This window comes from Musca vetustissima, unplaced genomic scaffold (assembly GCF_032173495.1).
Source record: "Musca vetustissima isolate MV318-11 ecotype Yass unplaced genomic scaffold, APGP_CSIRO_Mvet_v1 utg8100, whole genome shotgun sequence".
NCBI classification, from domain to species: domain Eukaryota; kingdom Metazoa; phylum Arthropoda; class Insecta; order Diptera; family Muscidae; genus Musca; species Musca vetustissima.
The window spans coordinates 19,238-47,236 of NW_026875263.1; the positions used below are offsets into that span (position 1 = coordinate 19,238).

A 27,999-nucleotide genomic window follows, 5' to 3' on the forward strand; every position below is an offset into this window, starting at 1 on the left:
GAAAAAATATATTTTTTAAAAAATCCAAGCCTTATATATTCTTAAAAAAAATATTTTAAAAAAATCCACGACTTATATAAGTCATTGAACAAATATTTTTAAAAATCCACATATTATTCTACATCGTCCCACTGTATCCTGATTATAATGTGGCAATATTTTGTTGCATTCAAAACTCTGCCACAACTTCTAGCTTAAGCTGTGCTTATTTTTTATTTGTTTGTATTCATTACTCTTTACCATGTCAGCTAAATTAACTTGTTTATGATTTTTAAAATGTCTTACAAAATATTTATTTGTTTTCTTCTTCTTCTTCTCCCTCTCTTTACAGATGAAGTAACTTTTGGAATTTATTAGCAACCGCGCATATTTTTATAGTGCTAGCCTACCCTGGTCTTTATTTTTTTATATTTTCGGTGTCTTGTGACTATTCAGCCATCAGTGCAACACAAATTTTTTAAGTCCTCTACGACTCGAAATCACTTTTTCTATTTTTTATATCAACGACAACCAAAACCAAAAACAACAAAGTATTCAAATTATTTTTAGTATTTTACGACAAGTTTACAACAACAAGAACAAAAATTTAGTTGCTTAGAGTTTTGCACAAAAAATCGTCTTCTCTATCTCTTGATGGTGGTGGCCAAAATAAATTCGCGTTTAGCGACGACATTTAGCGACGCCACAGATATAGGCAACAACAACTGTCACAGCCATAACTGCAACTGCAGCCAGAACAGCAGCAGCAGAACGAGGACGAGGACAAGGAAGTTGTCGATGATGGCATCGACAACAACACAAAAAACAATGATGTCAGCGACATCGCCACATTCATCAACAGCATCGTCGTCGTCAACATCCCCATCAAGGACAACGCGACGCTGGTGCCACATAACAACAACAACACATCCTTTAGTGCTATACAGTTTTGTACTGCTATTGGTGCTGCATCCTGTAATTTCAAATGCTGAAAGAGATTTTAATTTTAATGACTCACAGGTGAGTAGAACGAAACAAATGTTAAGCGTAAGGTATTTAAAAAGCGTAGACACAGAAGCTCGCATATACTCCGCGTTTTTTAACTAAATTTTTGTAAAGAATCCAAGCCGTGTTTGTCTGTAAATAGACCAGGGTGACCTGGTTATCAAAAACATGAATGGGTGGTAAATTAAAGGCCTTAATAGGAAAAAAAATCTTGAGTTTTCTTGATTTCCACAGAAAATGTTATCGATAACAGACAGTTTTTTTGTAGAAAATTTTATCGATAATGGCAATTTTTACGACAAATTTTACTGATAGTAACAATTCATATTAAAAAGTTTAGGGAGACTGTTTTTATAGAAAAAATTCCGATAACTAACATATGTATAAATAATGTTATCGATAAAAATATATAAATTATCTTTTATAATATCGATAACAACATTTTCTATGGCATTATGAAAAGAAAAGTTGATCGGTAACGATATTTTCTATAAATAACGCTATCGATAATAATATTTTCCTTTTAAAATGTTATCGATAACAACAATGTATCTAGAAAATACAATCGATAATAACAATGTGTATAAAAACTATTGTCGATAATAACATTTTCTATAGAAAATATTACTTATAATATTTTTATAAAAAATTCGATATCATTAAATGTTGTCGATAACAATATTTTCTATAGAGAATAATGTCGATACAAATTTTTGCAGTAGAAAATGTTATCGATAATAATATTTTTTGTAGAAAATATTATCGATAAGAATAATTTCTTATAGAAAAAGTTATCGATGACAATATTTCTATAGACTATATTATCAATAATAATGTTATCGATAACAATATTTTATATAGAAATTATTACAGATAACGATATTTTCTATAAAAAATATTGCCGATAAAAATATTTTCGATAGAAATTATTGCCGATAACTATATTTTCTATAGAATATATAACTGATAACGATATTTTCTACAGAAAATTTTACCGATAACTTTATTTCCTATTGAAAATATTACCGATAACGATATTTTCTATATAAAATGTATTTTCTATATAAAATGTATTATCAATAATAATGTTATCGATAACAATATTTCATATAGAAATTATTACAGATAACGATATTTTCTATAACAAATATTGCCGATAAAAATATTTTCGATAGAAATTATTGCCGATAACTATATTTTCTATACAATATATTACTGATAACAATATTTTCTACAGAAAATTTTACCGATAACTATATTTCCTATAGAAAATATTACCGATAACGATATTTTCTATATAAAATGTAATCGATAACAATATTCTGCATAGAAAATATTACCCATAGCAACATTTTTATAAAAAATATGATCGATAATGATATTTTATAGAAAATGCCGATAGCAACAGTATTTTCTGTAGAAACTGTATGCGATAACAATATTTTGTGTACAAAATGTTTTCGATACAAATATTTTCTATTGAAAAAAGATATCGATAGCAAAAATGTTATGAAAAAATATTTTTATAGAAAATTATATCGATAAAAATATTTTTTATATGAAATGTAATCGATAACAATATTTTCCATAGAACATGCTATCGATAACTATATTTTTAATAGGAAATGCTGTCGGTAACAATTATTTCGGAGAAAATTGTGTCGATAGCATGATTTTCTTTGGAAGAGGTTATCGGTAACAACGTTTCTATATAAAATGTTATCGATAACAATATTTTCTACAGAATATAGTGTCGAAAATGTTATCGATAAAAATAATTTCTACAGAAATTATAGTCGATTTCCATATTAAGATTGTCGTAAGTTTATCTATTCAAAATTCTTCAACTCCTCACATAATTTCCCTACCCAATGGCGTATCCACAATAAACTATCCCACAGGGTATTTACTTGGCCCTAACAAAACTTCCTCTTGGCATCATTTATCACCTAATTAATATGGAATTATCTAATGATACTCTCTCGTACTCCCCTTTTGGGCATACGATATTAACTTCTAGAGAACAAAACCTTTTGAATAATATTTGCTGCTCTTCTTCTTCCCTCATGTATTTTTTTCTAACAGCCACATAAAAGCAAACTATGGTTCTTTTTTATAACTTATCGGCAGAACAATTTTTCACACAAAACAAAAAAAAACGAAGTAGAAAGAAAAATAAAACAACAAAGAAAAAAGAGAATCTTATCTTTTTGGCCAGAACAGAACAGACCGGCCCAGCATGATTTCTTTCATCATCAACAGCATTGGACCGCAATGCCTTCTGCAATACATTACAAAAAATAGGTTGGTAAATCAAAAGCAAAGTCAGCCAGACAGTCATTTACTCATCATTTGGATGCAGCAGCGAGCGGCAGCAGAATCATAAAACACATTTTTTTACACGTTTCTTTAAAGTGAAATTATGTATGCGGAACTTTTGTTTCTTATGCATATACAAATATCTTTGTTATTACATTCATCATATCTTCTACATGTGGGGATAATTATTTCATTTCGATAATAATGATGATGATCATCTCTAATCAGAGTTGTTTGTCGCAGCATCAAAGCCCTCATGGCATCTTCATCGTCATTATCAACGTCATCCTCACAATAATTTAGATGAAAGATAACATCAAGTTTTGTGTTTTTCTTTTTATGATACTTCTTTTGATTAGTTTTGTTAGGCATCTACACATAATTTCTTATACAAAGAAAGCAAAAGTTTTGTTATCGATAAAAAGAAAATTATGGCGATAACTAGAATTTCTATGAAACATTTTTCTCGTGAGCAATATATAAGTAAATTAATGTCGATAAGAATTTCTATAGATATTATATAGTAATTAATGTCCATATCATGTTATCGATAAAAAATGTTATCGATAAAAACTAGATCTATAAAAAATATTATCAATAACAATTGTTTACATTGATCACTTTATCGATAAAAAAACCTATAAACCTAATAACTAATTCCAAGAAATATTTAGTCGATAAATAACTTTAATAGGAAATATACCATTGATAATAATATTTTCTATAGAAATAATAATCGATAACAATGTTTTGTATAGAAATTATAACCGATAACATTTCTATAAAAAAATTTTATCAATAACAATATTTTCTATAGAAAATGTAATCGATAACAATTTTTTTCTATACAAATGGTCGACAAAAACGTTTTCTATAAAAATTTTGTATCGATAACAATATTTTTAATAGACAATGTAATCGATAACAGTACTTTCTTTAGCAAATGGCGTATATAACATTATCATCTGTAAATAATTCTACCGATAACAATATTTTCTTATAAAAAATATGGTCGATAGAAATATTTTCTTATAGAGAATGAGGTCGATAACAATATTTTCTTGTAGAAAATGTGGTCGATAAAAATATTTTCTTATAGAAAATAGGGTCGATAACAATATTTTCTTATTGAAAATAGGGTCGAAACAATATTTTCTTATTGAAAATGGTATTGAAAACAATAATTTCTATAGAAAATATTATCGATAAAAATAATTTCTACAGAAAATGTTATCGATTCTGTAGAAAATATATTCGATAACAATATTTTCTAGTGGAAATGTTACCGATAACACTTAATTCTATAGAGAATTCTATCGATGACAATAATTCCAGTATAAAAAGTTTTGTTGATAAATGTATTCAAAAAAGTGTTATCGATAATCATATTGTTCTATAAAAACTGTATCCATTGGCAATAATTTTCGAATAAAGCATTGTCGATAACAACCATGGGTATAGAAAATATTATCGATAACATTGTCGAAAACCTGTTACGTTAATCGAGTAATAAATAACAATAATTTCAATATCGATAACTATAATATCAGTATAATATATTTTGTCGATAAATGCAATTTTCAATGATTTTTTAAAATATAGGGTTTTCGATAACACTATATTCTAAAATATGTTATCGATAACCATATTTTCTATAAAAAATGTGTTAGATAACAATAATTTCAATAAAAATTATGGCTATAGAAAATATTATCGAGAACATTTTTTTGAATAGAAAATAATGTCGAAAACCTTAATTTCTTTAGACATTTTATCGATAACAAAAAGAAAATCGAAGTTTTTATTAATGACAATTAGAACGAAAAAAAAAAATGGAAAGAATGAAGTTTTTGTTTACTTTTTATTATTTTATCCATGATGTTATTTGGCCTGAAGATAATTAATTATGGTCGGCAAATAATCGTTACACCGCCTCCTTAGAATTTTGTTGTTGTTTTTGTTTTACGATCGCATGTCTTTTCGAAGTTAGCATCTCGGCCTCTTTTGTTATTTAATTGTGAAAAAAATAAAAACAAAAAACACCGCAAAGAAAATTTAAGTAAAACTTAGGGCATACATCCCTCATCAATCATATTCACGCACTATTGTGGCTGTTGTTGTTGCTCTGTCTATTTGTTCGGCAAACACAGAGGCTAAAATCCTCAAAAACATTAAAAATTCTAGGCTCATCGCGACGTCGTCTTCTTTGGTTTAGATGAAGAGATGATGCTGATATGGATCGGGATGCAATTGTGACGAAGAAAAAGCATTTAAAGAAAAAGAGACCATATTTTTGTAGAATCATTTTACCGCAATTTAAACATCTAAACGATTTCCTACTGCAGACAAACAACACCACCATCAGCAGCGGTATAATGCATGCACCTTGTGTTGTTGGCTGGTTAGGTTTGATGACTTGGTTGCATGGCTGACTTCAACGTCAACATCACAGCCATTATCATTGTTGTTCTTTGCCTTAGTAAAACACACACGCACCGTATTAACAACAACAATGGCATCGAATAGAAGCATACGTGCCTCATGTAAATCCCCCATTACAGCATCTCTGGCATCTGCAGCAACATTGGACTATGGACTGCATCCGATGCATGCCAATGGAAGTTCTTTGGCAGAATTGGCCCTCTGTTTTTTGTCTTTTCTTCTTTCTTGGCTTTGACTGGGTGATTTGGTGCGGACGGGGTTTTCTTCTTCTACTTATTGTTGTTGCTGCCTTTCTTAGTATATAGAAGGGGGTCTTTAAGAAACTATGTTTGTGTTACATTACTTGGTCTATTGTTGTTGCTGCTGCCTTTATTCATCTTATGGTGCAGCAGTTTCTTTTAACCGGTGTTTGTTTTTGTTGCTGCTTTCACCTCCTCCTTTTATGACTTGGCTTGCGTTTTTTGTTGTTGTTTTTTTAGTTTTATAAACAAGCCTTGTCTTTGTTATGCTGTCGTCGTAACCATCGTCATCCTCATCATCGGCAGGACTTTGTTAACAGTCAGATCCCCTCCACAGTCATTTATTTGCTATGCCCCATCCCCTGCCTCCCTGCGTACCCACACTTTTTAATACCTGTCTACCACCATTCATGATTTTTAAATTCTCTTTTGCCTTTTAATTGAAATTTTTAGTTAGAATTTTTTTTTTCCTAAATAAAATATCATATTCCACAAGGGAACACCCCTATAATGTCTGCGAAGAAAAAAATTGATATTCGATACATTTTTGTAGATATCCTACAAATGTTAAATAGTAAAGTTGGGGAAGAAAAAATGCGGGACAAAATTAATTGATTAGCTGGAAAATTTTGTTTTTTTTGAATCACAGAATATGTAAAATTTTTGGAAAAAATCAGATTTTCTCTCCTTAATTTCCCTGGGAAAAATTAACTGTTATGGGGTGGGAAATCTGAGAGGGGAAGCCAGCAGTGAGAAATTATAATCCGATTAGTACATAATAAATATCTTACCAATTCTGATGAATATTTTTTCTGAAAAACATTATTAACGAAAATATTAGCCTTCGAAATGATTGTTTTCGGCAATATTTTACTCTCGAGAACAATCATTTGTATCGAAATTATTTTTATCGATAATATATTCTATAGAAAATATTCTTAGCGGTTATATTTTTTTATCGATTTATTGCGCGAACAATCATTTGTATCGAAATTATTTATTATTTCATATATTCTATAGAAAATATTGTTAGCGGTTATATTTTCTATCGATTTATTGTTATCGGTAATATTTCCTTTAGATGCAATAATTATATATTACATTTATTTTCAATCAATTTTTGTTATTATCGATAGCATTTCCCTTAAACTTTTTATTATCGATAATAGTAGTAACAAAATTTTGAGTATCGACTGTGTTGGCTATATGAATTATTGTTATCGGTAACACTAGATATTGGTGGTATCGGCAATATATTTTATTAAATTAATTGTTATCGATAATATTTCAATAGAATATTTAGTTATCGAAAAAGTTTAAAGAAATTATTGTTATCGATAAAAAAATAAATTGTTCGTATCGAAAGGTATTCTGTAGATTTCGATACGATTTTGCATTGAAATTATAGTTATCGGTACGGCATATTTTAAAATAATTTATATCGATATAATTTTCTGTAGAATATATGGTTGTCGAAAATATTATATATATAGAAATTATTGTTATCCACAATATTATCTATCGAAAAAGTTATTATCGATTACATTTTCCATAGAAATTATAGTTATCGATCACATTTTCCATAGAAATATTTGTTATCGATAATGACATTTCCTTTAGAAATGATTATTTTGAGCAAAGCTTACTGTAGAAATTATTTTTTATTGCTAGTTTTATCGGATTTTTTTCTTATCGATACATAAAAGAATTCTTATCGATCCCCCATCGGAAGAGAAGACTTCTTATCGGTATTCCATAGCGACATAAAACATCGTATCGGCCTTATATTATCCGATACGATGTTTCGTCGTAGAACATCATCTGTTTGTCATCAAAACACCGAATAGAGGTCATACAGGCAGAAGGCCTTCGGTTGGTCTACTATATACTGAAGTCCCTTTCCGCAAGACCTCCTTTCGGAAGATCTTAATCTATATTATCTATAAATAGAAAAACCCGGTCTCTAATAGACTGAAGGCCTTCTCTTAGTCTTCTATAGACAGAAGACTTCTTGTCGGTCTTCTATAGACCGATGACTTTTTTAGGTTTTCTACAGATGAGAGACCTCCTCTCGACCTTCTGTAGTCCAAAGATCTCCTTTGTTCGTCTATGGACAAAATAATTCCTGCCGATATTCTATAGGTATTCTAGATCTCACTTATATTTTCTAAAGAGCTGTAGAAAAAAACTTCTTTCCGTATTTTATAGACCAAATACCTGTTTTTGATCCTTTATAAACAGAAGGCTTCCTTTCGTACTTCGAATACCTGTTGTTAATATTTTATAGGCAGAAGGCTTCCTGTCGATTTTCTATGCACAAAAGTCCTCTTGTCAGTCTGCTATAGACCGTATATCTCATATTGGTCTTCAAGAGACAGAAGTCGGCTTATTAGCCTTCGGTCTTTTATAAAGAAGGGACGTTCAGCCGATCTTTTATTAATTTTACACATCCCATCGGAACAATTGGAACTATATGGAAAGGGATATAGTTCAGGTACACATATTATCAGCTTCTCATAGATTCCTGGCGTTCTATAGACACATGAATTCCTGTCGGACTTTCATCAGTATATCGACAATAGGTCTACTAATGTCAGAAAGCCTATTCAATAGGTTTTATTTCTTTTCGATATACATATGACCTCCTGTCGGTCTTCTAAAGACGGAATACCTCCTATCGGTCTTCCACAGACAGATATTTCTGTAAATATAAGAACCTCCTTTTAATTAAAAAGTTCTCCTTTCTTTTCCCTAATAGGGAATTAGCAACTTCTTATACTCCTTAAATAAATGGAAGAGGTTGCAAAACTGTTTTCCAGACGATGTCTGCTTTTTTTCTCTTGTCTCCAGCAGTTTTTATCAATAGTTGATCCCATTAAATAACCATTCAATGGGAGCAACAAATACCATGAGTTTTTTGTTGATTTTTTCTTCGAACAAAAATAGTTGGACATTGTTGTGCTGGCAGGCTTTTACTGCAAACATTCGTTCATTCATTGCAGAACTGGTATCCGCAAATTCTATCTGGCTGTCTGCGTGCCAAGTTGCCTATCTTCATCATCATTGTTATCGTCTCCATTGGCCAGTCGTTCCATTCCAGCTGCTACTGTCTTGCGTGCCTGCCGGAATATTTTATAAATATTTTCCTTGCATTTTCACGCTTTGTTTTCAACACTGGACAACAAAAAAAAAAATCGAATCTGGAAACCCGTGTTAATGGTGCAACAGATTCGTTCTTCGTATTGATGCTCATCGTTGGGCGTCCGTCCCTCCCAATCATTGATTTCCAATGATGAGTTGTTGGTATCTTTTCGTGTTTTTGCTTTCATCTCACACATCACTCCTCATCAATTTGCAGCTTTATTTTTTTGGTCTTTATCAACAATGTCGATGCTGAAGATGAGGATGATGATGGGAACGTGATTTTATGGTGCCATCAAGTATCAGAATCAGAAAATGCTATAGAGTTGGTAGGCAGATGATCGGACTTAACAATTGGCTGAAAGAAAAAGAGAGGGTTGCCAATTCTTGGGGATATTTCAAGGGGAATTTTATGGAGATGGAAAAAGAAAAAATTGTCTCCATGACTCTTGTGAGTATCGAAAAAAAATATTCGTTAGAAATCCACGCCTCTTGTGGACCTTGAAAAAATATTCTTTAGAAATTCACGCCTCTTGAGGTTCTTGAAAGAATATTCTTTAGAAATTCACGCCTCTTGAGGTTCTTGAAATAATATTCTTTAGAGGTCCTCACCTCTTATAGGTCTTTAGAAATCTACGCCACAACCTCTTGTGGGCCTTGAAAATAATTCTTTAGAAATCTACGCCTCAACCTCTTGTGGGCCTTGAAAATAATTCTTTAGAAATCTACGCCTCAACCTCTTGTGGGCCTTGAAAATAATTCTTTAGAAATCTACGCCTCAACCTCTTGTGGGCCTTGAAAATAATTCTTTAGAAAAGTACGCCTCAACCTCTTGTGGGTCTTGAAAATAATTCTTTAGAAATCTACGCCTCAACCTCTTGTGGGCCTTGAAAATAATTCTTTAGAAATCTACGCCACAACCTCTTGTGGGCCTTGAAAATAATTCTTTAGAAATCTACGCCACAACCTCTTGTGGGCCTTGAAAATAATTCTTTAGAAATCTACGCCACAACCTCTTGTGGGCCTTGAAAATAATTCTTTAGAAATCTACGCCACAACCTCTTGTGGGCCTTGAAAATAATTCTTTAGAAATCTACGCCACAACCTCTTGTGGGCCTTGAAAATAATTCTTTAGAAAAATCTACGCCTCAACCTCTTGTGGGCCTTGAAAAATAATTCTTTAGAAATCTACGCCTCAACCTCTTGTGGGCCTTGAAAATAATTCTTTAGAAATCCACGCCTCTTATGGGCCTTGAAATAATACTCTTTAGAGATCCTCACCTCTCGTAGGTCTTGAAAAAAATACTCCTTAGAAATCCACGCCTCTTAATGTCCTTGAAATAATATTCTCATCATCATCTCATTTTTCAAGGCCTCACATCTTGTGGGCCTTGACATTTTTTTGTGAAATCCATATCTCTTGTGGGTCTTCACAGAATATTCCTTAAAAATCGACTCCTTTTGGAGCCCTTAAAAAATAATTCACCTGGCATTCATCTGGCAACCCCTTTAAGAAGTTGCAGATTGTCTTTCTTGCAGTTTTTGCCCTCCTTCCTCACTTTTTTTCGGACATCTATCTCCAGCCCCAGCCAGGCAGCCAGCCATGTGCCTGTGTTAAATTTAATTATTCGCTTTCAATTTTTTTTTTTTTTTTGCTGGCATTGTCTGCTGATGTCTGGACACAACAATGTGACTGGTGCTGGTGCCGTTGCTGCTGCCGCATCTCTGGTTCTTGTTTGGATGCCATGTTTACCCATCTTCTTCATTTTTTTGATCGAAATTCATTGCACTTTTCCGTTTAGTTGTCTACTTCTTTAAAAAGAAACCCCCCGAATGGAACGAGAACTTCCAATCGAACAAAACAAGGCATAAAAATGCTATTTAATTGAATTCAATTGTTTCGCTGAATGCTTTTTATTTAACAGCATAGCCCGTCCTTTCCATCTCTCTCCGTCACTCCACTCCAATCAGGGCTAACTATGGCGACAATGGAAATGAAATGAAGATAGGCATTCAAGTTGTATTTGGAGCTAACCGTCAGCATCGCCAGCATCAACATCTGTCAGTGGTGGTGGTGATGATGGTGTCAGTGCACATTTCTCTCTGATTGGCTTTAATAGAACAGAAATTATTTGTTAATAATTAACTAACAACAACAACAAACAATTTGTGTGATTTTTTTCAACGCCAATTGGTGAAATGCCTAAAGAAACCACGCTTTTTATAGGAATTAAAAAAATATTCTTTAAAAAACTTGACTTGAAAAAATATTCTTTAAAAAATTTACGCGGACTGTCCCCGAAAATATTCTTTAAAAAATCCACGTGGACTGTCCCTGAAAATATTCTTTAAAAAAACCCACGCCTGGTGACTGTCACCGAAAAGTTTTCTTTAAAAAATCCACGACTTGTGAGTGTCCCCAAAAAAATTTCTTTAAAAAATGCACGCCCTGTGAGTGTCCCCCAAAAATATTCTTAAAAAATAAAAAAAAAATTTTGGATTTTTTAAAGATCTGACAACGCGTGGATTTTTTTTAAATATTTTTATACCCTTCACCACACTGTGGTACGGGGTATTATTTCTTTGTGCACATGTTTGTAACAGGCAATAGGAATCGAGATAGACCCATGGTTCCTTTTGAGAATATGCATAGAATCACTTTCTGAGTCGATTTATGCATGTCCGTCCGTCCGTCTGTCCATGTTAAATTGTAAACAAAGTACAGGTCGCATTTATAATCCGAATCGGATGAAATTTGGCACAGCTCATTCATTTGGACCAAAGACGAACCCTATTGAATTTGAAAAATCGGTTCAGATTTAGATATAGCTCCCATATATATTTTCGTCCGATTTAAGGTAATTCGTGCACCAAATTTCCTATATATATTTCGATTTGCACGAAATTTAGCATAGCGTACTGAATTAAGTCTAGAAAGATGTGTATTATATTTCGTAAAAATCGGTTCAGATTTAGATATAGCTCCCATATATATTTTCGTCCGATGTAATGTAAATGGTGTACCAAAGTCCCTACATATCTTTCGATTTGCACGAATTTTGGCACAGCGTACTAAATTAGGTCTATAATGATGTGTGTTAAGTTTCCTGAAAATCGGTTAAGATTTAGATATAGCTTCCATATATATTATCGATTATCGGTATATACCGATTTGATGTAAATGATGCACCAAAGTCCCTATTCATCTTTCGATTTGTTCGCAATTTGGAATAGAGTACTGAATTGGGTCCAGAATGATGTGTACTAAGTTTCGTGAAAATCGGTTCAGATTTAGATATAGCTCCCATATATAGTTTTTTCCGATTTTATGTAAATGGTGCACCAAAATCCCTATATATCTTTCGATTTGCACGAAATTTGGCGTAGGGTACTAAATTAGGTCCAGAATGACGTTTGTTATGTTTGGAGAAAATCGGTTCAGATTTAGATATAGCTCCCATATATAGTTTTGTCCGATTTTGTCCCTATATATCTTTTGATTTGCACGAAACTTTGCATAGTGTACTGAATTAAGTCAAGACTGACGTGTGCCAAGTTTCGAGAAAATGGGTCAGATTTATATATAGCTCCCATATATATTTTAGTCCGATTTAATGTAAATTGTGCACTAAAGACCCAAAGTTTGGCCAACCGGCACACCATTTTGTACAATGTACTAAAGTTACTAAAACCTTTCGTGTGTCAAGTTTTCTTGAAATCGGTTCAGATTTATATATAGCTCCTATATATACTTTCGTCCCGTTTTAAGCAAATGGTGCACTAAAGACCCATAGTCCGATTGACACAACGTACAGAAATTAATATACATTCATGTCTGGCAAGTTTTCTTGTAATCGGTTCAGCTTTAGATATATTCCATATATAATATCGACCTATTCATTTTGATTGCACATCAAATAATCGGCTCAGTCCGACTTTACTACTTTCCTTACTGGTTTTGAAATTATTTTTTCAATATTCCGAGGCATGGATTTTTCAAAAATTACTTTTTTCTGAGATCCGACAAGACGTGAATAGTTCATACATTTTTTTGTACTAGAATTTGCTTAATTTCTCAGCCATTGCCCCTCTCCTGATTATTTATGTCTTAAAATCTACACCTGTTTTTGGTCACCCTAAACCGTTACCTATATATTAGCATGTTCCGAATCTATAATGTTTGCCCTTTTTAATTATAATTAAATACAATTTGTTTAAAAAAATATATGCCATACTCGTGTCACTGTACGTTTTATTACCCATATTGCCAAAAAAAAGTCTCAAACACAATTTTTTGACCATTGGTCATTTAAAAATAAAAATTATATTTCTGCAAAACATATTCGTCAACATGTCTATAATTGTGTTTTATCTAATTAAAATGTTCAATTAAATATGTGGAATTTTGTTTTTGGCAACATTTAAATTAATAAAACCATTTTAATAGAAGAAAAAATCACTCATGCCGCCAGACCAACTAATTTGAAAAATAAAATTCAATTAGAAACGAATGCTAATATTCATGGTCATATAAGGGCAATGTGGTGGTGATATTTGTAGAACATGATCACAAGGATAGAATGCTAATTTTAGAAATCGAATCATAATTTGATTTTTTTTTTCAAAAATATAGGTGGGGGATGGGTTAATATAGAGGCTACTGGAAGATAGGATTTATTTTTTTAACAATAAAATACCAAAAAATCTGATCTGGTATAAAAATTAATGGACAAATTCTAATTGGAATTTATAGAGTATTACAACCCAATTACCCATAACTAAGTGCTCCAATCAAATCTCTAATTGTATATATTATTAAAAATTCAAATGTTTTTTTTTCAATACTGCCATATCTATTGAATTATGAATAACATTTTTGACAGCTGCCAGTCGCGAGCAATGATGGCTGAGCTGTGCTCTGCTGGCTGATGTCTGATAATGAATAATTCAAAAAGGCGCCTAATCATAGAATGTAGCGTTCTTGTCTCGATGTCAAAGTCGTGTCATATTCCCTGCACTTCATTTCTTGTCTAATGTTCTTTCAATGGTAATAACAACAAAAATAATAATAATGATGATGATGATGGCATGACTTCCTTTACCAAATGACATACAGGAAATTATAGTAATTGAAAAAAAAAAAAATTGTCATTTTTTATGTTGCAACCATAAAAGGTTAAGTTTATTTTTTTTTCTTAAATTTTGAACTTCTTGAAGTGTTCTAGTGGTTGTTGTAGCTGTTTTTTGCAACAATATGTTCACCAACGATTTTATGGACATGCCATAATCGCCACTTATAACCATTATTGCCAGTTGTTCGAATGAGTTGTAGCAATGGACATGTTGGGTGCACACACACGTACACTTCATATATTATTAACCTTTTTTGTCCATATGTACATGCGGAACAATCCAAACGAAAGACCACCTTTGGGAAATTATCGCGTCATTCTGAATGGATACGCAAAAAAAAACACACACTCACAAATATGGATTGAAACAATTTTAAACTTGATCATTGATGAATGGCTACCACACGTCTGTCAAAGGTGGTGTACACTGAAAGAAAAAAAATGACCTAAAAGAAGCGGGGATTAAAAAAAAAAATTATAAGGCTTATCGAAAGGATGGATTTTATTAAATGTTTTTTTCAAGACCTATAAGCGGCGAGGATTTTTATACCCTTCACCACGCTGTGGTACAGGGTATTATGTCTTTGTGCATATGTTAGTAACAGGCAAAAGGAATCGAGATAGACCCATGGTTCCTTTTGAGAATATACATAGAATCACTTCCTAGTCGATTTACGCATGTCCGTCCGTCTGTCCGTCCATGTATTTTTGTGAACAAAGTACAGGTCGCATTTATGATCCGATTTGGATGAAATTTGACATAGTTCACTTATTTGGCCCAAGGACGAACTCTATTGAAATTGGACAAAATTGGTTCAGATATAGATATAGCTCCCATATATAGTTTCGTCCGATTTTATGTGAATGATGCACCAAACTGCCAATTTTTGTCCGATTGATACAAAATTTTGCACAGAGTACTGTATCAGGTCCGATTGGGACAAAATTCTGCACAGAGTACTGAATTGGGTCCAGACTGATGTCTACAATTTTTGTTAAAATCGGTTCAGATTTAGATATAGCTCCCATATATAGTTTCGTAGGATTTTTCGCCCAATTCCTAAAAAGATACTATGTCTGTTCTATCTACAGGATATTGTGGATATTAACATCTCTTGTATGTACCCAAAGTGGTGAAGGGTATCATATAGTCGGCCCCGTCCGACTTTTGAACTTTCCTTACTGGTTTTAAAAAGATTCACTCCTTTTGAAGGTTTGAAAAAATCGACGTCTTTTAGCCTTAGAAAATTATTTTTTATTTTGAATTCTATTCATAAGCCAAATTCTATATCCTTCTATGGACTGATGACCTTATAAGTCTTCTGTAGACGTAATAATTCTTCAGTGGTCAAAAGTCTTTCTACAGACAAATGACTATTCAGAGTTTATTTCCTGTAAAAAAGGACCTTCTCCGTCATTATTTCCCGTGTACATATCTAAAACTCATTTTCCTATCTAAATCCATTTACACAGGTTCCCAATAAAATTGTCATTCCTATCGTTCATCATTAGTCGATGATTTTTGTATAGGTCTCCATTGAATATTCATTCATTCTGGTAATGTTATTTTTTTCCAAGCAGAATTTGCATTCAATGGCCATCAATTATTCAGCAGATGATTTAGTCAAAGTACGCAACCAACCAACCAACTACTCAACGTATTTGTATTTGTTGTGGACCCAATCGACATGGAAAAAAGGAAAGCTCTTATATGGATTTTTCATTCGACCATAAATAATAGAAAATGAAACGGCATGAATTTGTTGTTTTGTCATAAGAGGTAGTGAAAAAATTGTTGGCCGACCGATTGACTTAATGGTTGTATTTGTTAATTATTAATGAGACCATCAACGCCACCACCCTATCAGTTATTTTAGGTCGTTTTTTTTGCAAGTCTTTTTTTAATTTTCTTTTTTCTCAAGGTCATATGTAATGACCATCATTAGTGTGTCGTTGGTTTTTTTCTTTTCGTATGTCGCTCACTGGCCTTGTTGTCATTTAAAAGGATTCGAAGGTTGTGAGTGGATTCGTAGATGATTATTTAAAGGGGTTGCTCGAAAATGTAATAGCTTTTAATGAGGTTATTTGTTCTTTTTTATAACATGGATACACAATTTCTAAAGAGCCTTGTAAAATTGTTTGGGTTGTCACAGACCTTTAGGGGTTACTTGCATTTGTATTTTTAATGCTCCTAAACTTTATAAATCTACGTTTTTAATGCTCCCAAAGTTATAAAAAGCTGCTTTTTCGCAAAATTGATTAAAATGCAGTCCTTCTGATCTTGTTACAAATTGATCACGTTGGGCGCCATTAGCCAAAAATCTCATAGCTGTCTACTAAAAGTTCATATTTCATGGAATATGTATAATAAAATTCAGCTTTCAAAAATGTGCTTGAAATATTATTATTTCATGAAAAATGATCCACGTTGGGCGCCATTCGAATACTTTTCTAAAATTATTGAATATTTTAATAAGAATTATTGTCCTTTGTGTTTGGCTCATTTAGCCAAAAATAACTTTGCAAAAAAATTTTTGAATGGACCCTTAGTCAGTTGCCTATCTCAACTTATATTCAGATACTAAAAGGCTTCGGAATATTGATGATAAAGTGGAGCCGTCGGTCATTCTGGTCTTTTAAAAGGCTACTTACGTTGGGCGCCATTAGTCAAACGTGCCTTATCGAACTTCTAAAACTATATGTTGATAAACTCCGAATAACATGTAGCCATAAAAAAGCGACATTTTTTCGTTGGGCGCCATTTAGTCGATACATCGATTACAAATTCACATTTATAGGAATATTGTTGGGAAAAAAATATTTGAAAATAGGAAATGTAGGCCCTTACATTGGTCGCAATTAACCAAACAATTTTTGGATAGACCCTTAGGAGGCAATAGACTGCGTATATTAGGGACGCCATTTCATATTGGGCGCCATTCAGCCAATTATCTCAACTCATATTCAGACACTGAATTTGATTTTAGGATAGCCCCCTAGGAGTCAATAACAAGGTATATTAGGGACGCCATTTTATGTTGGGCCAATTATCTCTACTCATATTCAGACACTGAAATGCTTATTTCTCAGAATATTGACGATAAAGTGCAAGCATCAGCCATTCTGGTCTAATAATAATACAAATAACTCACGTTGAGCGCCATTAGTCAAAAATCTAACACCTAGCCCCAAATTCTGTAATTAAAGAGGGGACTTGACTCAACGACATGACTTGGTATATTTTGGTCTCATAAAAAAATATTCTCGTTGGGCGCCATTTAGTCAAGACAAGACACTTATTTTCTTTAGCTTGCCTTTGTCAACACCACGTCAGTTAATGCGACTCATTTATTACAGTTCTGCATTTCAATTCGCCGTTGGCATCTTTTAATAATTCCCATGTTGGGCGGCACTTCCAAAGTCTAATATTACAAAATTTCGTTCTTGTTCGACTTTCGAATTCTCCTACGAATTGAATTCTCTTACGAAAAGCATTACACTGCAGTTTCGCTATTTTCGTATTCAGCGACTTAAAATTAAAAAAAATGTATTTATTCAACCACACGTCAATGTATATTTTATATTCTACGCCACGTTGGGCGCCATTTTATAAAACAAAAACTTAAATTTCCTATCCAAGGATTAAAAAATGCTAATTTCATGGAATATTAATGATTCATAAATGTAATCTGCCCCATATCTTACTATATTATTGCTCTACAAAAATCCTTCAATCAAGCACCTAAAAAATTACACGCCTTGGGCGCCACTTGTCCAAAAACTAACCTCATATTCATCGACTAAAAATTCACGAATGTATTCCTAAAATAGGGAAATTTACTCATCCATATTCCTTGGTATGTTATCGTCACATATTTTTTTTTTCTTTTACGTTGGGCGCCATTTTAGCAAATTTGTAATCTCCTATACAACGGCTAAAAGTTACCATTTCTTGGAATATTAATTATTATTATGTTATTGCAGCCATTAACATGCTGGAATCTATTTTGCCACAGTTCTTGCTATATTATCGCCCTATGAAAACTCCCTAACGTTGGGCGCCATCTAACCCCCAACTGAAATCTTCACCATAAGCAAATACAAATTCATATTTCTGCTTCAATAAATCACGGGTGGTGGGTGGATATATTTCCAAGAATAATATTTCTAATTATCCTCATTTAATCTCATTCATATGCATTAATTGCTCATCGTATGAAATTGTCCTTTTGGCTTCATGACAATTTCTCTGGAATTTTAATGTTTTTTATTTCTTATATCCTGACATTTGAATAAGAGCATAAATAATACATATTAAACACACACACATTCTAGCATAGATATATAGATGTAGAATATAATGATACGACATATCTTGCAAATACCACTGCAGCATAAATTCATGGAAATGTTGTCTGCTTTGATAAGCAACGCAGATTGTATAGTTGGATCCCTTTTGTGTAGACGAGGTGTGGTAAAATAATTATAGGATATAAATGAAATTGATTTACAACATTTTTTTCCTATTACAATTCAAGTTTTACATTGAGAATTACAAGTTAAATTTCTTAGAAAACAAATATACGAATTTACGGAATTTTCTAAATTGGCGCCCAATGCGATTCATCAAAAATTAAATTAAAATAAAAAAATAACGGATTTGAATTTTTCATAAAAACTCGAATATGTGTGGGTTGACTAAGGAACACAGAATTAGCGTCCAACGAGGATCTGAGAGATCAAGAAAATTGGCGCCCAAAGGGGTACCCATAAGCTAAATGTGATTTAAAGGAATAAAAATAAATTAATGGTTTTGAAACATTAATTAAAACATGATTTATGTGGATTAACAGAGGTAACAAAAATTGGCGCCCAATGAGCATAGACTCATGAAAATTCCTAAATTGGTCCAAAATGCGGTTCATAGAAAATAAAATGATTAAATAGGAATAAACTAAATTACTTGAATCATTCATTAAAACATAATAAATGTGGGTATACAAATTTGGCGCCCAACGAGGATTCTACTCTAATTGCATTTTCGTATATTGTGGGAAATTCTACATAATAAATGAATCAATAAAACTTATATTAAATGAAAATTTAAGAGGGAATTGAGGACGCTTCAAAATGGCGCCCAACGTTAGTTTAAATGATGTGCTTTGCGGAAGACTGCGGATGGCCAAGTATTTTTGTTCTCTTTTATTATTTTGGAAGACTTTGATTCATTGAACAATTATAATTCCCAATTTAGAAATTGGCTGAGTAACTCGAATTCGAATTTTGTGAGAATTTATTGTAAATAAAGAACTAAAAAAAACTTGACTTAAAAAAATAACAGGATATTGAGAATGCTTCAAAATGGCTCCCAACGTTAGTTAAAGAAATTGTCATTGCGGATTGTACTTTATTATAATTTTGAATACTTTGGATTCATTGAATAATACTTATGTCCAATTGATATATTGGCGCCCAATGCGGTGCATCATTAACTAACAGTGAGATTTTCAACTGAAAAGAAAACATTGAAAAATAGTCTATGTGAGGTATGCAAAATTGGCGCCCAACGTGTTTTTTTTTATTTCAAACGTTACGTAATCTTGTGAGGCTCTATAGTAAATCAAAGACTCGATGAAATTTAAATTTAAAACATATATAAGAAATCGTGAATGCTTCAAAATGGCGCCCAACGTTAGTTTAGTATATGTTCTTTGCTGAAGACTGAGATATGTTCATATCGAAGACTTTGAGGTCTTCATATCGAATATCTCTTCTTAGAAAATCTCGAGCTTTTCATATCGAAGACCTGTATTGGCGCACAACGAGGATTTTATTTTCGAATCTTATGAGGGTTTTTAATAAATAAAGGATTCAATATTAAATAAAAATCTAACAGGAAATTGAAAATGGCGCCCAACGTTAGCTTAAAAGATCTTTTTTTGCGAATGACCGACATTATTTCTTATTTACTGTTTCTTTGGCGCCCAAGGAAGATTTTAGTTTCGAATCTTATGAGCACTTTTTAATAAATAAAGGATTCATTATTAAATAAACATTTAACAGGTAATTGAAAATGGCGACCAACGTTTGCTTAGAAGATATTTTTTTGCGAATGACCGACATTTTCTCTCTCTTGCTATATTGAATCCTTTTGATCCATTGCATGACAATTACCCTCCCCTCCTCTGTAACATTTTGTCTTTAAATACAAAATGAAATTTATGATTGTGTACCGAGAGCAAAGTCAGGCAGGTGATTTTTTTCTCCAACATGACTTATGTGAAAACTTTTGTGTTGTGCAAACGTCATGTACTGAAATGAATTATGAATTTACGCAGATGGTGATGGGTGTGGGTGAATTAGAGATGGAAAAATACCCTTGAATAAGACCAACCAAAATGAAAACAACACTGCATACCACTAGAACATTGTGAATGGTGATCTTGATGAACCATAAAAATATAATTTGAATTCCATACCATTGCTTGACTATTAATCATTTTTGGGAGAAAAAAAAATAACAACAACAAAAAACTATCTAAAGAAGTCTGATATTTGAAAGGGGTTGCTTCTCTATTTACTTTTTTTTTGTAAATAAACAAATAGAAAAAATTCCAGCTTTTTGTGTTTTTTATGTTCATGTTTTTGAAGAATATTTTAAGGGGAGGGGTGGGGAATTGAAGAAAAAACCAACCGCTTGGCTGTCTGCAGGCACACTTTATTTATAATTACATAGTTTGTTACTCGCAATTAAACGTCCAAAATACAATTATTTTTTCAAAATTACCCTGCACTTCAACAACTTCAAATGTCAGCAGGCCGCCACAAGAGGAAACATTAATCATTTTCTCAACCAAAAAAATTGTCTAGCGAAAATTTATGACCCGGGACGTTCTTCAAACCACTATTGAGCATATTTTTAAATACTCTACTCTTTTAATTATGTTCAACATTTTAACAAATGTCTTCATTTTTTTCTATTTAATTTTTAGATTCCTTTAATCGAACCCAAAGATGAACCCACATTAATTGAAGGTCATCATCATCAGCAGCAGCAGCAGCACGCCGCCAGCTCACATCATAATCACCACAAAACATCGTCACATCATCACCATCAGCAGCAGCAGTCGACACATCAGGACCCCTATGCTGTGGAATTGTCACACTGTCATTATGGCGATAATGAGCTGGTCTTGTCGCTCGTGCTGCAAACATATAATTGGCATGACCTGAACGAAAGTCGTCGCTCTAAAGTTTTGGACAAGCTATCCAAATTCTTTGCCATACCAAAGGTAAGTCGAAAAAAACCGGACAACCCACATCACAAAATGTCCAATCACACACACACACACACACGAGTAGAATTTATTTTTTCTCATTTATTTCTTTCTTCCCTTTGCCTTGTCTCTTCCAGGAATTTATCACAATGGAAAGTGCCAGCAAACATGATCTATTCGAAATGCAAAAGGAATCTGTGAAAAAGGGAAACAATAAGTGCCATACTAATAATAATCGTAAATTGGGACGTGTTGATTTTATCGTAAGTATTTCAAACATTTTGCACAATGGTCCGTCCATCCGTCTGTCAGACACCCTCACACACATATATAGATTTTTTTGTTTGTTTGAAACTCATTGAAATATTCAGCTCTTTTGCCATTCATCTGTTCATAAGGGTAACATTGCAAAAAAAAAACACACACACCGATGGCAGGACCTGGTAAATCGTGAAGTAGAGTAAACGGAAATTCTTCAAACAGGAAGTTATTAATCAAATAAACATTTCCAGCCAGCCATTTTTGTCACCCGGCCAAAATTGTGAAAAGGAAACAGGATGTACTTGAAAAAAAAAATATTTTCTATTAAATTGAAATTTCATTAGATTATAACAAGGAAGTTCAAGGTTAACAATTCTGTGTTACTTTTAACCCTTAATTGAAAAATGAGAGAAATTTTGAAAAATCTAAGAAATGTCTTCGAAAAAATATCCTTTAAACAGTCCAAATCTCTGATTGTATCTGAAAAAATATTCTTCAAAAACCCCAAACCCAACCAGGAAAGTAGTAAAGTCGGACATCGCCGACTATATGATACCCTTCACCACTTTGGGTATATCCGAAAGATGAATCCTGACAGACGTCGAATTTTTGAAGGACCTATATATATATATCGAAATCTAAACCGATTTAAACTAAACTTGCCACACGTTATGTTACAATAACTTCAGTACGTAGTGCAAAATTTTGTGCCGATTTGACCCACCTTGATGCAAATCGAAATATATATAGGGACTTTGGTACACCATATACATTAAATCGAACGAAAATATATATATAGGAGCTATATCTAAATCTGAACCGACTTTCACGAAACTTAGCACACATCATTCTAGACTCAATTTAGTATGCTGTGTCAAATTTCGTGCAAATCGAATGATATATAGGGACTTTGGTACACCATATACCTTAAATCGGACGAAAAGATATATGGGAGCTATATTTAAATCTGGACCGATTTTCACGAAACTTAGCACACACCACTCTAGACTTAATTCCGTACGCTGTCCCAAATTTCGAGCGAATCGAAAGATATATATGGACTTTGGTACACCATTTACCTTAAATCGGACGAAAATATATATGGGAGCTATATCTAAATCTAAACCGATTTTCATGAAACTTAGCACACATCACCCTAGACTTAATTCCGTACGCTGTGCCAAATTTCATGCAAATAGAAAGATATATAAAGACTTTAGTACACCATTTACATAAAATCGGACGAAACTATATATGGCAGCTATATCTAAATCTGAACCGATTTTTCCCAATTTCAAGAGGGCTCGTCCTTGGCCCAAATAAGTGACCTATGCCAAATTTCATCCAATTTGGATCATAAATGCGACCTGTACTTTGTTTACAATTTAACATGGACAGACAGACGGACATACGAACGGACGGACATGTATAAAACGACTTAAAAACTGATTCTATGCATATACTCAAAAGGAACCATGTGTCTATCTCGTTTCCTTTTGCCTGTTACAAACATGTGCACAAAGATATAATACCCTGTACCACAGTTTGGTGAAGGGTATAAAAATCCACGCCTTTGGTAGACTTTTAAAAAATATTCTTTAAAAAATCCACGCCTTGTGTAGGCCTTTAAAAAAATATTCTTTATTCTATTTATGAAAATGTGTGTTACTCCTCTTTCAGATCGGCTGTCATTCTACCTATTTCACCATTACCGAACCTATTGTTAAACAAATTGAACAACAATTTAAAGATGGTGCTCTGGATAATATTACCGGTGAGAAATTCGGTTGGTGGGTAATCTGGCGCAAACATTATAAGAACACAGCACCTGTACGTCAACGTCGTGAAGTTGAGGGATCCGGTACCGGAGCTGGTAATTTCGATGATGACATTGATGAAGATGACGATTATGACTATGAAGATGATACAATGTAAGTTGGAAAATCACAAAAAAATATTTCAATTTTCAAAGGAATATTAAAAAATATTCCCAAATTATTATTTCAGTGACGATACCCAACTCAATGCTGTGGATAGCTCTTCAACTACCACTACAAGCCAAAATACCAACAATAACAACAAGGATGACGAAGAAGATGATGATGAGGTATGTAATAGATGTAATAAGGTTTATATAAAGTCTTCTTCTTCTTATTTCTCCAACAAAACAAAAATCGGTTGTTACAATTATGATTTATTGATTTTATTCCTTATAAAGTAAATAAATTTTGAAAAAAAAATATTATTCAAAAAATAAGAAATTAATTCAACAAAATCTAAATGTTATTGGTTTCATATATATATTTCCATATATACATATTATATATTATATATATTTATATATATAAATAACCTTTATTTGAAATTTGATTGAATTGGTTTTGAATTCCTATATAACTATTTGAGCAAAAAAACATAATTCAGTTTCCCTTTTTAACTAAACTAAAACAAATTGCACATTGTATATTTCATTTATATTTTTTATCTGTTATTAACATTTAATTTTTTTGTTGGTTAAAACAAAACACAATCTCCTAGAAAAAAATATTACCAGCAAATTCATAAAAATGGGTTTCAAAAGGGTACATTATGGTTTTTTATATAGTCTGCAACAAATGTTCCGGAAAAATATTTTTAAAAATCCCTCGCCATGTATTGGTCCCTAAAACATAATTCTAAAAATCCTCCTTAAAAATGTTTTTGAGAAATCCTCGCCTTGTATTACATCTTGAAATATATTTTAAAAAATCCACGCCTTATAGAAGGCCATAAAAAATATTTTTAAAAAACCCACCCCTTGTAAAAAATCCACGCCTTGCAGAAGGCCATGAAAAAATATTTTTAAAAAACCAACCCGTATATAAAACATTGAAGAAATATTTAAAAAAACAGTAAGGAAAGTTCAAAAATCGGACGGGCCGACTATATGATACCCTTCACCATTTTGGGTAAATACAAGAGATGTTAATATCTACAAAATGCTGTAGATAGAACAGACATAGAATCTTTGGAGGACATAGAATTTTCGCCTAATTCAGTACTCTGTGCAAAATTTTGTCTCAATCGGACAAATATTGGGAGTTTGGTGCGCAATTTACCTTAAATCGGACGAAGCTATATATGGGAGCTATATCTTAATCTGAACCGATTTTCACGAAACTTAACACACATCATTCTAGACCACACATCATTTGGTGCATCATTCACAAAAAATCGGACGAAACAATATATGAGAGCTATATCTAAATCTGAACTGATTTTAACAAAACTTCGGGACCTAATTCAGTAATCTGTGCAAAATTTTGTCTCCATCGGACAAATATTGGGAGTTTGGTGGGCAATTTACCTTAAATCGGACGAAGCTATATATGGGAGCTATATCTTAATCTGAACCGATTTTCACGAAACTTAACACACATCATTCTAGACCTTATTCATTACGCTGTGACAAATTTCGTGCAAATCGAAAGATATATAGGGTCTTTAGTGGACTATTTACCTAAATTCGGACAAAACTATATATGGGAGCTATATCTAAATCTAAACCGATTTTCACGAAACTTTGCACACGCCATTTTAGACTTAATTCAGTACGATATGTCAAATTTCGATGTCAAATCGAAAGATATATAGGGACTTTGGTACACCATTTACCTTAAATCGGACGAAAATATATATGGGAGCTATATCTAAATCTGGACCGATTTTTCCAAATTTCAATAGGGTTCGTCCTTGGGCCAAACAAATTTCATCCAATTCGGATCATAAATGCGACCTGTACTTTGTTTACAATTTAACATGGACAGACGGACATGCATAAATCGACTCAGAAAGTGATTCTATGCATATTCTCAAAAGGAACCATGGGTATATCTCGATTCCCTTTGTCTGTTACAAACATATGCACAAAGACATAATACCCTGTACCACAGTGTTGTGAAGGGTATAAAAATACACGCCTTTGATAGACCTTGTATGATAAGCACAAAGACATAATACCCTGTACCACACTTGGTGAAGGGTATAAAAATCCACGCCTTTATAGATCAGTAAAAAATTATTAATAAAAAAATCCATGCCTTCTATATGGCTTTGAAAAAATATCAAAAAAAATCCTCGAAAAACTATTTTAAAAATGTCCACGAAAATCCACAAAATATATTGTTGCAGACTATATAATGAATCAAGTTGCTGACTCCTTCCTCCCATTTTACCTATTTTGAAATGTCATTGTTATGTGAATTTGCCATCCTACCCAATATTAACGATGATAATGTCTATTAATTACCAATGTTGTTTCATTCTTGGTCTCTCTCTTTCTCTTTTTTCGTCTACTTTCTTCAATTTCTTGTTTTGTTTTTCCATTAAAAAAATAATAATTCTATATAAAAAATCTACAACAACAACAAAATGTGTAAAAAACAAATCTAACAAAAAAAAAAAATAATAAAAAACACAATATTTATTTTTTTGGTTTATATTTATTTGTATAACTTATATTTGTATAACACTTTAACATAATCACATAACTCACACATACACACATATATCATAATTTGCACCAACATTTATTTTTTATTATTATTCTACAACAACAAAATCCACACAACAAATTCTATTCACCATCCAACATCACTGGGTCTCTGTCTGAAACATCACTGTGCCAACCAACCAACCATCCAAACAATCAATCACACATGCAACCAACCATCACACCATGTAATTGTCTTTCTCTCTCTCTCTCAATTTGTCTCTTGTAATTTGTCTTGTGATATTTGTCCAATGCAAAAAATCGAAAAAAACAAAATCAAATTGAAAAAAATATCTAAAGACGGAATTAACTTCAAATACCTTGGAAGTGGCTGGCAGCAACTCCAATCGTGATGATATCACCGCTTTAAAACAAACTGACTCCGAACCTTCATCGGATTCGAATACCAATAATGATCCTAAAAAACTTAACATTGATGATGAGGGGATTGATGAAAGTGTTTCCAAATTAGAATCGGTTATAACCAAGACCATTGAGAACACACAACACATTGAAGATATTCCGGAAATTGTGGTCGAACAACCGGAAGATGTTTTATTGAAACAGGTGTTACAACCCGAGTCAGAAAAATCCGCCGATAGCATACAATTGAATAGTATCTATGAAAATCCCAAGGAGGATGAATTTAATGTGGCCGAAGTTATGGGTTCCATATCACCTCAAACCCCCTCCACCAATTTAGATGGAAATGTGGTGGAAGAAAGTATCACCACCACATTGCCCAGCCATCATAAACCCGCATCACCCACCTCAATGTCGACCAACCACAATCATGACAATCATGCTGAAAATAATTTAGACATAACAAATCATCGCCATCATCATGCTGAACATCATAATCATCATGGTGGTGGTGCTGAACTCACCTCTACCACATCTCTAACCACCACACTAATGACACCACCGCCACCCGTAATTTTAATCGATTCAACAACCCAGACAATCACAATAGCCTCTAATGATATACCACCAGCAACTGACACTTCATCGTCCTCCTCCGCCGCATCATCATCGTCGGCTACAACAACCAACACCTCGAGTACAACAACAAACCCCTCACCAATAACAACAGCCATAATAAACAAACAGCCGAATAAGGTAATGTGTGTCTTGTTTTGTACTGTACCCCACAACAAAGAAAGACTGTACCGAATCTACTTTCATTTTCGTAAACTGTTCGAAATTCGAATTTCGAAAATATGCTGTTTTTTGTTTACTTTATTCTCCTCCAGTTTCTTTTTGTTTTTTGGCTTTTATACCAAATGTTATTGTGTTTTCTTGTTCCTTATTACCTGTTTCGTTTGTTTCGTCCTCTTGTGTTCTATTTTTACTTATCCCGAAAGGAAAAAAATTAGCCTTCGGTATGAAATTGTTGGAACATAATGGGGGATCATATGTAGAGCATATTCACAGGCTCTATATTTATATAGAACGCCTAAAAATCTAATTTAGAAAAATTATAAAAATTGAGGTTAGATCTCACACCCTAACCTATAATGTTCTAACAATAGCATCCTTTACTTTCTTCTTTGAATTTCATTGTTTTTTTAGAAATGCTTCTGTTTTAGGTTTATAACAATGCTAAAAACACTAAAAAACATGGTGACTTTTTTTATTAAAAATACAAAAATCTTTCTATGATTTCTTTCATA

At 32.6% G+C, this 27,999-nt stretch overlaps 1 protein-coding gene across 1 annotated transcript in view; it reads left to right on the forward strand.

Annotated features, from left to right (window-relative positions):
- The first annotated feature begins 640 nt into the window (after nucleotides 1-640).
- Nucleotides 641-27,999, forward strand: part of LOC133337737 (uncharacterized) — a 37,442-nt gene continuing 10,083 nt past the window's right edge. The window contains exons 1-6 of the mRNA XM_061545942.1: nucleotides 641-999; nucleotides 21,250-21,549; nucleotides 21,672-21,797; nucleotides 23,476-23,726; nucleotides 23,803-23,824; nucleotides 26,627-27,445. Of these exons, the coding sequence (XP_061401926.1) occupies nucleotides 778-999; nucleotides 21,250-21,549; nucleotides 21,672-21,797; nucleotides 23,476-23,726; nucleotides 23,803-23,824; nucleotides 26,627-27,445 (1,740 nt within the window). The 5' untranslated portion in view covers nucleotides 641-777. The remainder of the gene's footprint in view (nucleotides 1,000-21,249; nucleotides 21,550-21,671; nucleotides 21,798-23,475; nucleotides 23,727-23,802; nucleotides 23,825-26,626; nucleotides 27,446-27,999) is intronic.